Source organism: Carassius auratus, unplaced genomic scaffold, assembly GCF_003368295.1.
Source record: "Carassius auratus strain Wakin unplaced genomic scaffold, ASM336829v1 scaf_tig00031124, whole genome shotgun sequence".
Taxonomy (NCBI): domain Eukaryota; kingdom Metazoa; phylum Chordata; class Actinopteri; order Cypriniformes; family Cyprinidae; genus Carassius; species Carassius auratus.
Window position 1 is genome coordinate 25,690 of NW_020525897.1, and position 11,070 is coordinate 36,759.

General features: G+C 37.1%; 1 protein-coding gene across 2 annotated transcripts; it reads right to left on the reverse strand.

Moving 5' to 3' along the window:
- Window positions 1-4,523: 4,523 nt before the first annotated feature.
- Window positions 4,524-7,877, reverse strand: LOC113080378 (elongation of very long chain fatty acids protein 4-like). Of its 2 annotated transcripts, XM_026252548.1 has the most exons (8): window positions 7,434-7,877; window positions 7,208-7,274; window positions 6,739-6,926; window positions 6,591-6,671; window positions 6,397-6,453; window positions 6,187-6,301; window positions 5,060-5,187; window positions 4,524-4,963 (listed from the first exon to the last, which is right to left on the reverse strand). In XM_026252548.1, the coding sequence occupies exons 1-8, from the start codon at window positions 7,446-7,448 to the stop codon at window positions 4,796-4,798; spliced, it is 819 nt and encodes a 272-aa protein (XP_026108333.1). In that variant the 5' UTR covers window positions 7,449-7,877; the 3' UTR covers window positions 4,524-4,795. The 2 variants fall into 2 exon arrangements, with proteins under 2 accessions (XP_026108333.1, XP_026108334.1); XM_026252549.1 differs by lacking the exon at window positions 7,208-7,274.
- Between the last annotated feature and the right edge of the window lie 3,193 nt (window positions 7,878-11,070).

Consider the following 11,070-nt stretch of genomic DNA (forward strand, 5'->3'; position numbering starts at 1 on the left):
TAAGTCCAACTCTCAATAACCTTGGCCAAAACAATAAAGAGTTCAACATAAACTGTTGCACCAACAAAATAATACATAGTTCAACATAAAGTGTAAATTCCACGCTAGCTGCTATATGTTTTGCGTTGAGGTGATACTTGAGGCTCGATGTGCTGCCGGTGATATGCGAACGCTAGTTGGTGCTTCAGTATAATCGGTCCGCCGAAACGCATCCAGTGAGAAACGTTCCGTGGTGCAAAAATAAGTTATTAAAAACGCGGGAATTTTTTTTTTTTGTGTGTGTGTAATTAATTAATCTTAGTTAACGCGTTATTTTTTGTGTAATTAATTAATCTCAATTAACGCGTTAAAGTCCCGGCCCTAGTATGAGCATATCTCTGTGCAATACCTGTATTTGGAGCTTTTGTGAAATCCTGTGACATACTTGGGAGAGAAGAATCATCCACAGACCACAGCTGCCTTTCCAAAATCAACGGCGGCATATGAAAAGCATGTCACATGCATTGTTGTATTGGATGTGTGTCATAGAATAAGACAGAGGAGTCCTCACTCTTTCTTAAAGGGGTCATGATGCTGCTAAAAAGAACATTATTTTGTGTATTTGGTGTAATGAAATGTGTTTATGCGGTTTAAGGTTAAAAAAACACATTATTTTTCAGATACTGTACATTATTGTTTCTCCTCTATGCCCTGCCTTCTGAAACGCATAGATTTTTACAAAGCTCATCGGTCTAAAAAGAGAGGTATGCTGTGATTGGCCAGCTATCCAGCACGTTGTGATTGGCCGAATACCTCAAGCGTGTGATGGAAATGTTACGCCCCGTAACTTATTGTGATACCCTGTCCGGCCAGAGTGACAAGATGTAAAGATAAAACCCATTATAAACGTGATGTAAACATGATTTCTAGTCGTGTCCTCTTTTGGAAGGCGGAACAAAGGCGTTTTGCTTCCTCAACGAAACAGGGTCACACACTGAGACCTTAGGTGTTCCTCAATGTCAAGGAAGGATCCTCGGAAGCCAGTATTTAGAGGATGCTACGTCATGGACATCCGTCGAAGGACTGTTCCAATGTCGAGGATCCTCGGAATTTCAACCAAGGACAGAGTCCTTCATTCGAAAAATATGCCATACACAGGAAAGGATGCATATGTGTATCCTTCGCGCTCTTCGCGCTCTCAAATCACCCACAATCCTATGCGCGCAGCTTTGCTATCTTGTTCAAAAATTCAAAAATGTTGAAATGTTGGAGCGTTAACGGTTTTTATTTACGTTACCAAACATTTGTTATAACTGTAGTAAATATAAGTAAAGATTAACGTTTAAATGCCAGTACAAATTAATACCATATTCATATTGTAAATTATACAAATACAAATGGTTAACTGAACCAGACATGTCATTTTAAAAATTGTTAACTTGGTTGCGTCATCAGCATTTCTTTTATAAATAACTAGTTAAGTTGTCCAAAGTAATTTAACGATACCATTCACAGCGTTAATTCAAACGGACCTTTTCACTGAAGTAATGACGTAATTACGTGCACTTGCTAGCCTGTTCCATTTACGTGTTCTCCGAATGCTAAAGAGGAGTCTCGCCTAGCCTCTGAAGGAAGTGACTTGGAAGGATCAGTCCTGCCAAGGAAGTATCCTTGACATTGAGAAACGCCTCTTGAGGGGGCGGAGGCAGGCAGCCTAGAGAACTTTCTTTCTTTGCATGAACATCTGTGCAGCATTATGCAAATATAGTGATGTAGAGATGTGGGGGCGTGTTAAAACGAGCCATTTTAGAGGGACGTGGTTGACTGTAAACTTGTATAAAGTATACCTTTTTGGATTTGAGACTTTAGTCTTTGCATCTTCACAGATCATCTTTATGCACCAAGAGCTTGTAACACTCCAAAGAGAAAAAAAATTAATTGCATCATAAATAAAACACCATAATAAATCCTCCCCTGTGAGAAACATGAACAGTGAGCAAATAAACCTGAGCCATGTGATCTTTTAATATGTACACTGAGCACATAAATAACATATATAAGTTCTGCTGTCACAGGTCTAAATGAAGAACTGAACAAAAAGTCAATTTCAGCATATGCTAAGATTCAAATAATATATAAATACATATGAGTATTACCATAGAATTAAAATACATTTGTCTTGAGCAACGCATTCTTTTGAACTCTTTTGTTTGCTGCATTACAATGTGTCTGTACCCCATTTGGGTTTTCCACAATTTTCTGTAATTTGTCCATTTTTTTGACAGTACTATGGTAATAATGCCATTTTTTCATAGCCTAAATGCAAATAAAAAATTGTATCTCTCTTGCAATGTTTCAGTACAGTGGATTTTGACCAAGTGTTTATAATTTTATAATTAATTTTATTGCTGTATGTGCATAAATAATTTTATTTTTATTATATTAATAATACTGATATACTATTTCAATGGAAGTGATTTTGTACTATATTATATACCACACCGCAGTACTTTCTGTAAGGATGTTTTCTTAACAAAAAGTGATAATTAGACTATTAATGTCCCCGTTATTATTATTATTATTATTTTTTTAGCCTTCCTATAATTTACATAATTTAACAAAACAAAATAATTGCTAAAATGCTAATGTCATCTAAGGTTTGCTTTTTTAAGATAAGAAGCACACTTAATCAACAACACTTTATTAAGTGATCAGGTTTATGTGTGTGTGTGTGTGTGTGTACAGGTCAGGTCAGGTCGTCAGGTTTCCATAAAACCCTCTATCTCTACCATCTTAAGCAGATCTTCCTGCAGTCCGAAATGAAACACAATAACATGAGCGTGATGGCCTCCACCTCGCTGACACCACATCCGCCAGATCGCTCTGATCATGTAGTGGCTGTGACCGCTGCTGGAGATTCTCAGGGAAGCTGAGTGTGGCAGTGGCTGAGCTCTGCTAACCTTCTTGTTAACCCTCTTTGTGTGAAAAAACCATACAGAACCTAAAGCACCATCATCAGCAGTTCATTTGCTGGTACTCAGGGCATGTGTGATTACTGACAGGCAGCGGTGAGGAGGTCTCAGCCCCTCTCTGGGTGATTACTAATTACAGTTCAGACTGAGAGGAAACCGACCTCAGCCAGAACACAACACCACTCTAAAGTTTACAGCAGAAGGAACACTCTAGTTCATGTGTGGTGAGAAAGCAGAAGAGCATGGCTCAACATAGAGATCGATCTATCTATCTATCTGTCTGTCTGTCTGTCTATCTATCTATCTATCTATCTATCTGTATGTCTGTCTGTCTGTCTGTCTTTCTATTGGTCGGTTGAAACTTTTGTGTTTACTATAAAGTAAGATGCTAACAAGTTACTACATAAAGACTACAACCACCATCTTCTGGGATCATTTGTTGCTCCTGAAAACAAAGTGTGCCTAATTCTAAACAAATAATGTGGAGGGAGGTGAATAGATTCCTCATCTTCTGTTCACCTTTACAAGTACTTCCATTTCTGTCAGCCTGCATCAGAGACATTTGTTGCTCGCTCTTTATATGCCTTAACAAAGAGAGGCAGAGGAAATAATGGCTGCGACTTAAAGTGACAGCAACCTGAAAGGATGGCCTTCATCTGGCATCTTGCAGGGAAAGTGACATTTAGAGGTGCACCTTGAGAGCTGTCTGTTTACCGCACTGGACTGTGGGATGCATGAAGAGTCGCACATTGATGGCACTGTGGGGAATGTAAGCTTCAACAGGTGAAATGCAACCTGGGCACATTTTGTCAGATGACTGACATGTCGGAGAAGCGTGTGCTGGTTTTATTTGAACGAGAGACAGGCGAGAGCTTACATATATTTAAATGGATGCAATGAATTCTTCAGACTGCATTCAAGCCGAAGCTGAGGCACAAACCTATGTCTGCTCTGTGGAAAAATATTGCTCACAAATAAAATGGTATTTTAAGAAGCTATCAATAGAACAAATAATAAAAATGCATTACATTTAAGAGGTCATTTAGAAGAGCACTGCGATTTTTAGACGTCTATAATGTCATGCAATTTTATGCAGGGGTATAGCATGTTCCAGTGCACAATAGTCCGCAATTCCAAGCCATTACCTTCCACTGCAATGAAAGGACATTGTCACGGTTTCGACACATGTCATTTAGGTGACAGAGTGCTTATTTTTTTGGAGTAGCCCTTCACTTGCTATTTAGAGCTTGCTGGAACAATTTTTCAGGAGAAATCTTCTCTCTACACCATTGATTTTTTTTTTTCTGTGTGGCAAGCTTTCATGCTTGTGTGCCATTCATAATGTATTAAATGCAAATACTATAAATTAAAGGTAACAAAAGGTATATTTAATAAAGCATAGGCCTGAGACAAGGTAGAAGATGGCAGCTGTAAAGAAGGCAGAGCCCTAAATAAGCCACCCCCCCAAGCTACACTGTGATTGGCTGTCCTTATCCAATGAGTGATAAAACAAATGAAGTGTCACGGTGGGAGATTAGATAAATACGTGAGTGAGGAGCAGAAGGTGGACTCGGGTTTATTTCAATTTGGCCAGATCACTAGAGCGTTGCAGGGTCTCAATCCCTAATGACCGGAGGGGGATGGGAGAGAAGAGATTGTATGGGCTCTTGTTTGGAGGAGGGGACAGTACACAGACAAACGGATCTGAGATAAAGGATTAAACAGAGTCCTTCAGACAGTCTCAACCTCAACCACAACATTCAGGATCAATGGATGTCACATTTTTATTCAAACATTCAAAGTATATATATATGTATATTTCAATATCTTCCATCTCCATGCTATCATGCCATCTTGGTCTTCTTGGAAATGTAGCTCTGATAATAAAAGTTGCTGAACAAAGCGATCAGGCTGAAGGCGTAGCTGAGCACCACCATATTCATGGAGTCAGGAAAGTCACAGTCAGCATAGAAGTTGACTGCAGTGTGAATGGTCACGATAAAGAACTGGAGCTGAGGGGGACAAAGAAAGACAGTTACATAAAAGTGACTGAGCCTTTATTTTAAGTTATTATTCCCTTAAAAAAATAAATAAAATAAGAGTCTCACCAGCTGAAGGGAAGTGAGATAGCGTTTCCACCACAAGTACTTATGCATTTGTGGGCCCAATGCTGCCAGGCCATAGTACATATACATCACCACATGAACAAAAGAGTTTATGAGGCCAATAAGGAACGCTGAGGGAGAGAGAACATCTTTAGTCAATTATTCTCTGCCTTGACACTTTAGAACATATGGCTCTCTGAAACAGATAAAATAGCAAAATCCATGAGATATCAGCTGTTTAATATCAATAGCCTACAATAACAAATGCATTTCAGAATACTTTCATTGTGTATTTCTGAAGCAATACATCACCTAGTGGCGTCTGAGTGCCATTGCAACTAAATCAACCCCCGATATGAAGATGCCCATTTAGGAGCTGAATATGATTTGACATAATCCATTCAGGATTTCAAGCTTCAATAGACATTTTTTGTAGTTTATTACAAGATTTAAATATTTTAAATGTTGTCTCAGACATTTGGACCTACAATAGTTTAACCTAACTGTTTAATTTACAATCTGATTAAAGGAATAGTTCATCCAAAAACGAAACTTTGCTGAACATTTACTCATCCTCAGGCCTTCCAAGATGTTGATGAGTTTAACAGATTTTTGAGAATTTAGTATTACATCACTTGCTCAGTGGATTGATCAGTGGATCCGCTGCAGTGAATGGGAGCCGTCAGAATGAAAAGCTGCGTGTTTGTAATAAACAAATTCATTATGAATTGTTTTTAACTTCAAATCCTTGCTTCCAGCTAAAACATGAGTCCACTATTCATAATATTGAGAATTATGCATAGATCAAGTAACATAAAAATGAAAACAGTCCAAAACAGTTATGAAGAAATATGTCAGTGGATTCTAATATGAGAGGACAAAAATTATGAGGGATTATTAATGGATTTGTTTATTACAAACATGCAGCTTTTTTGCTTCAAAAGACATTTATTAATTGACTGGAGCTGTGTGAATTGCTTGTGAACTTGGGTGATGTTTTTATCAGCTGTTTGGACTTTGACTCTTATGGCACTCTATTCAAAAAGTCGACACAGATTGTTATATTCTGCTAAGTGGACTGTTGAGTGTAAATACAATAATCTGTTTTGCTCCAAAGAAAGAATACTTACACTGGCCTCCTGCAACATACTTGACCCCTGCCCACCAGTTGAAAATCATGGTGCCGTGGTGATACACATGCAAAAAGGTCAGCTGATTGTTCTTCTTTCTCAGAATGAAGAACATCTGATGATAATGACATTTACAAATTAATGTAATAAAACATCATGAGACATTCATAAACAATTATCTGACATCAAGGTAATGGATAATTCACTTACTGTATCAGTAAGTTCAATAACTTTGGAGAAGTAAAACCACCAGCACACTCTGGCCATCTGCATGTCATTAAAATGACACAAAATTAATAAAAGCAATAACTATAATTATATATATATATATATATATATATATATATATATATATATATATATATATATATATATATATATATATATATATATATATAGCTTACCCTCATTGCCAAGGGGGTTTCAGAGTAGTCCACAGGCTGACACACCAAACTGTAATTTGCCAACCAAGATGATGCTGCGAACTAAAAGTAAAACTTGAATAAACGAATGGGACATAAGTAGGCTTATTTAATATTTTAGCTGTCATACCTCATAAAACATATAGGCAGAAAGGCACACCATGGAAAAATTGTAAATAATAAGAAGAGCTTTGATGTTGACTGGTTCTCTGTTAGTCATGAGTTTGGGGCCAAGCCAGACGATGAGAAGGTAACACAGGAAGATCCCCCCGACAGGGAGCGGAGAATACACCAACAGCCATCCACCTGTCCTCTGGTCTGTGCAGGGAATCAACGAATGGCTTCATTAGCTCGTTAAACCGCATTATAGCCTTTGGTTAAAGTAGTTTATAAAAGTATTTTCACAGTCTATTGGTTTCCTAAGGACCAATTAGTCAAACGCAGTTTATCCGCACCGCACCGGTGTAAATAAAAAGAACTAGTCTATATATAGCCTAGTCTACAACTTGCGTTTTCTGATATAATTCATTATATCGTATAAAAATGATAAAGAGCAGATTTAAAGTAGAACACCAGACATGCAATTGCTTGAAAAATACCCCCGTTTTCTAGGACCCATTGGTAAAATATCTGGAGGCTTTGCCATGTCGACGGAGATACAGACACCTGAGCGATTAATAATAGAAGAGATGAATAAGGAGTTTGTTAACGTATGGACATACTGTAAATGAAATAACAAACAGACAAACAAACAAACAAACCCTAAAGTATTTTAGTCACTCAATAAATATATATGAAATTGTATATTACGCGTAGATGCCTTACCATTGCGCTTGCCATTCATTCAGTAGGCTAATGCCCAGACAGCGCCATCCGTCGGTTACATCTAGGAACAGCGCGAGAGTTCGTTGAAGGGTGTAACTACAGGTGTAACTGTGTACAAATGTCAATTATGATCGCTATTTCATTTCCAAGAGAGACAAAACATGATGTTATTAATGGAATCACGCAACAGAGGCCTTGTTCAGCATGAATCAGTGGCTCAATGAGGAGTTAAGGAGTTCACATCCTCCACAAGACGGATTACCAAAATCCCCTAGATGACTTTATTCTTTACCATCTGCTATTTTGAGCGTTGTACTGTATTAGCCATTTAACACTTGTTGTTTTTAAAGCCATTATTAATTAAGCCTAATTTAATAGGCTACGGAATTAATACTGGTTTTAATCAGTTTTATAAAGTAACTTGCAAATGACTTCACTTATAGGAGTTAGACTGGGTTTATTACAGCTTTACTCTCAGTTTATTACAGCTTTACTCTCAGCACTTATTATAGGCTGTATTTTGTTCTCTTAAAAAGTGACACAAGTTTTGTTAATTTTTTTTTTAACATAAATGTTTAAATAATTTTTAAGAAAACAAAGTTATAATGATTATGTGAATGCTGCATTGGCTCCTTTGGACCACCGGTGACATCTGGTGACACCTGTGCGGTTACTGTTATTTAGATGGTGATAATGCAAATATTGGTGATGATGGTAATGATGATGATGCTTATGTTGATGGTGATGATGCTCTGTATTCCTAGTATCTTCTGTAGGCTTGTTTGCATCGTCTTCGTTGTTTTCAAAGCCTTCTGATATGGAGAAATTTGCTTTTAACTGGAAGAGTGTTTCTGTTAATGAACATTTTGCAAACATTTGATAAATGTTGTACTTTCTGAAGCATCATATTGTTTAATATTTTCATACACTGAGCAGTTGCATATATTTTTGTGGTATGTAACCCTGATGGCAGCTTCTGAAAAGGGACGTGAAAGGAAACTGAAGGGGAGGACAATGTGGAAGCTGAGATGTCCACATCTGTGTGGAAAGGAAATACAAAAGAATGACCATGACACTGAACACAGAAAACAATGCTTGAGAAAAATGTCTGATATATATATTTTTTTCTGGAGAAGCTTCAAAAGAATCACATGACCCTAAAGGAAAACTAGTCAGACTGGTCATATTACTGAATAGATTTAGAAGTGTGTTTTGCTCATACCTGTCATAAACTAAGAAATCATCCGTGTCTCCCTCCAAGATGTCCCAGACAAGGTTTTGCAGTGGGCTCTGTTGATACACAGGGATGCCCTCTGCCGTCCTCCTCTACAGCTCCCAGTATATGGGAGACAACCAGGAATGATATGTTAGTCAGCTTGTCTCACAGGTCTCCCAACCTTCTGAAACAAAAGGAAAAGAACACAAGCAGATTTAACTGACAGAGCAGCCAAGATTTTTGCATTGCAGTAGTTTACAAATGGAATAAAGCAAAAACACTGAAATTATACTAGAAATAAAAACTGTTACTACGAGGAGGGTCATTCTACAAAATGGCTGTAATTGTGTCCCTCATAAATATTGTTATGCTTATTACATATTCTAATTAATTTGATAATTATATAGCCTACTGTAATTTATATGATTACTAAATACTAAAATTTGTAAATATTTTATACATTATTTTGTCTTAATTCTTTAAATACATAAATGTTTTAATAACTGTATTTTATATTTTAAGCCTTTTATATGCTTTGAAATGTGTAGATATTCTTAAAATTTTAAATGTATTTAAAATATACTAATAAAAAAAACATATATATTGAACCAATTTTGTGTCATGGGTGAATAATATTTAACATCAGTTAATTAAAGCTTTCTGAGTTCTCTTTTATATTAAAACATAAATCCATCTACAGATACTTAAGTGTTTTTAAATTGTGCCAGTTCATGAGTCTTGTATTTGAGTTTCTTTCTTTCTGGCAATATTTGTTGAGCTAAACATTCATTGATCACGTCATGTGAAAATATATATCTATAGATTTACTGTCATGTTGAAACGATGCAATGGATCCCTCAGTGACAAGTGTTTTACCAATTATTACAGGTCTGTTGAAAAGTAATTCAGCATGGATATTAAAATATATATGAATGTACTTTTCGGCTCATACCTTTCCCTTAAAACCCTTAAAAAAAGATCAGGGGTCTCAGATTCCAGTAAATAAATGAGAACATAGATCGATTATTTGTTGTCTGGCCTCGCTGTAGATACACCAAAGTGAACAATCTGAGATTTACACTTAACAAAATATTCTTGAAAGCTCTTACACCATCTCATGGACAAGGGAACATGTGAGTGAGTAGGGGGAGAAAAGTTTTTTTGGGGGGTGAACTATGCCTTTAAAACACATAGTTGACAAGGGATTCATCAAAGAGCTGTTGAAAAAAACTGCACAGACAGGGGTGGCAAAAAGGAACTCAGGAAAAACTAAAAAAAACAGAACCAGAAATTCTGGTTTGAAGACGCAAGTTTAATATTTAGAACAGCCCCCTCAGTTTGGAAACTGCATTATTTGTTTGCGTGATTGCTCTATAAATAAGTTACTGATACACCTGATTTACACCACTTTAAAACAGCACCACTGCCAACATCCCACTTTAAAATAGTGACTTTACACAAGTCCAAGTCTCATTTGTCAACTTCCTCTCACAGAAACAAGTGAAAACTTATCTTTGTCTCAGTAGTAAAAATTAAGTTTAGAGTGATAATCTTTGGTTTTCAGGGCACATTCTTAGTCGTTTATGATTATGCGAACAATTGAAATTATTCAGTTATATCAAATATAACAGTTTAGCTAAATTTTCTCAAAAATGGGTAACAGACGCAATATTTGAATCAAGAGATTTCAACTACATAGCCACCTGCATCAAGAACAAATATTTATTTCTGGATGATAGTGAATTAACTCTAGACGGTTGTGGTATTATTGCAAATGCTTTTTAAATGCAACAAAAACAATCCAAAATAACTGAACCCAGTAAACAAGCATCCTCTGTGAGTCCTGCCGCAGCTTGGCCTTCGGGTGGTTTAACCGTTTAACAGCATTAGTGCAGTTTCTTATAAACAAAGTGTCTCAGGTCATGACTCCAATCAGTCCTTCATTACTCATCACGTTGCCCTCTAGACTGTCACAAGCTGTTATGATGCCCAGGCCCAGCTCTGCCAGTTCGTCCTGCATACTTGTGGTCAAAATCATTTTGGGCTCTAGGCGATTACACAGCGTCCTGTAAGAATGCAAAGGGTAGCCCAGTTCCCTTAGGTACTCGTATCCTTTAACCCCCACTGCGCAGCGGATTTTACGGGCTGTCAGTAAAGTTCCACGGGACCACACTGCCCTCCGACGTTAACGTTAAGGTACGTATCTGATCCTCAAACAGAAAAACCTGTAGCCCCTTCTCTATTTTACTCAGTTTGTAAAGGCGTTTCTTCATTTCCTCTGCCTGTGAAACAAAGAAAAGACAAAATGTAAGCTGTGCTTTCAACTGCTAATTTTTACAATCCATGATGATTTCTAAGAATACATGTTACCCCTCTCTGTAGTCTGACTGTGTGCTGCTGATGCTGACATCATTTTTTTGG

Bases quoted from the DNA above. Each gene is read 5' to 3' on its own strand.
- LOC113080378 (XM_026252548.1), bottom strand. The intron at 6,672-6,738 runs GTATGACAGCTA...TTTTACTTTTAG, and splicing joins CTGCCTATATGTTTTATGAG to TTCGCAGCATCATCTTGGTT. The intron at 5,188-6,186 runs GTAAGTATTCTT...TCTCTCCCTCAG, and splicing joins GTATGTTGCAGGAGGCCAGT to CGTTCCTTATTGGCCTCATA.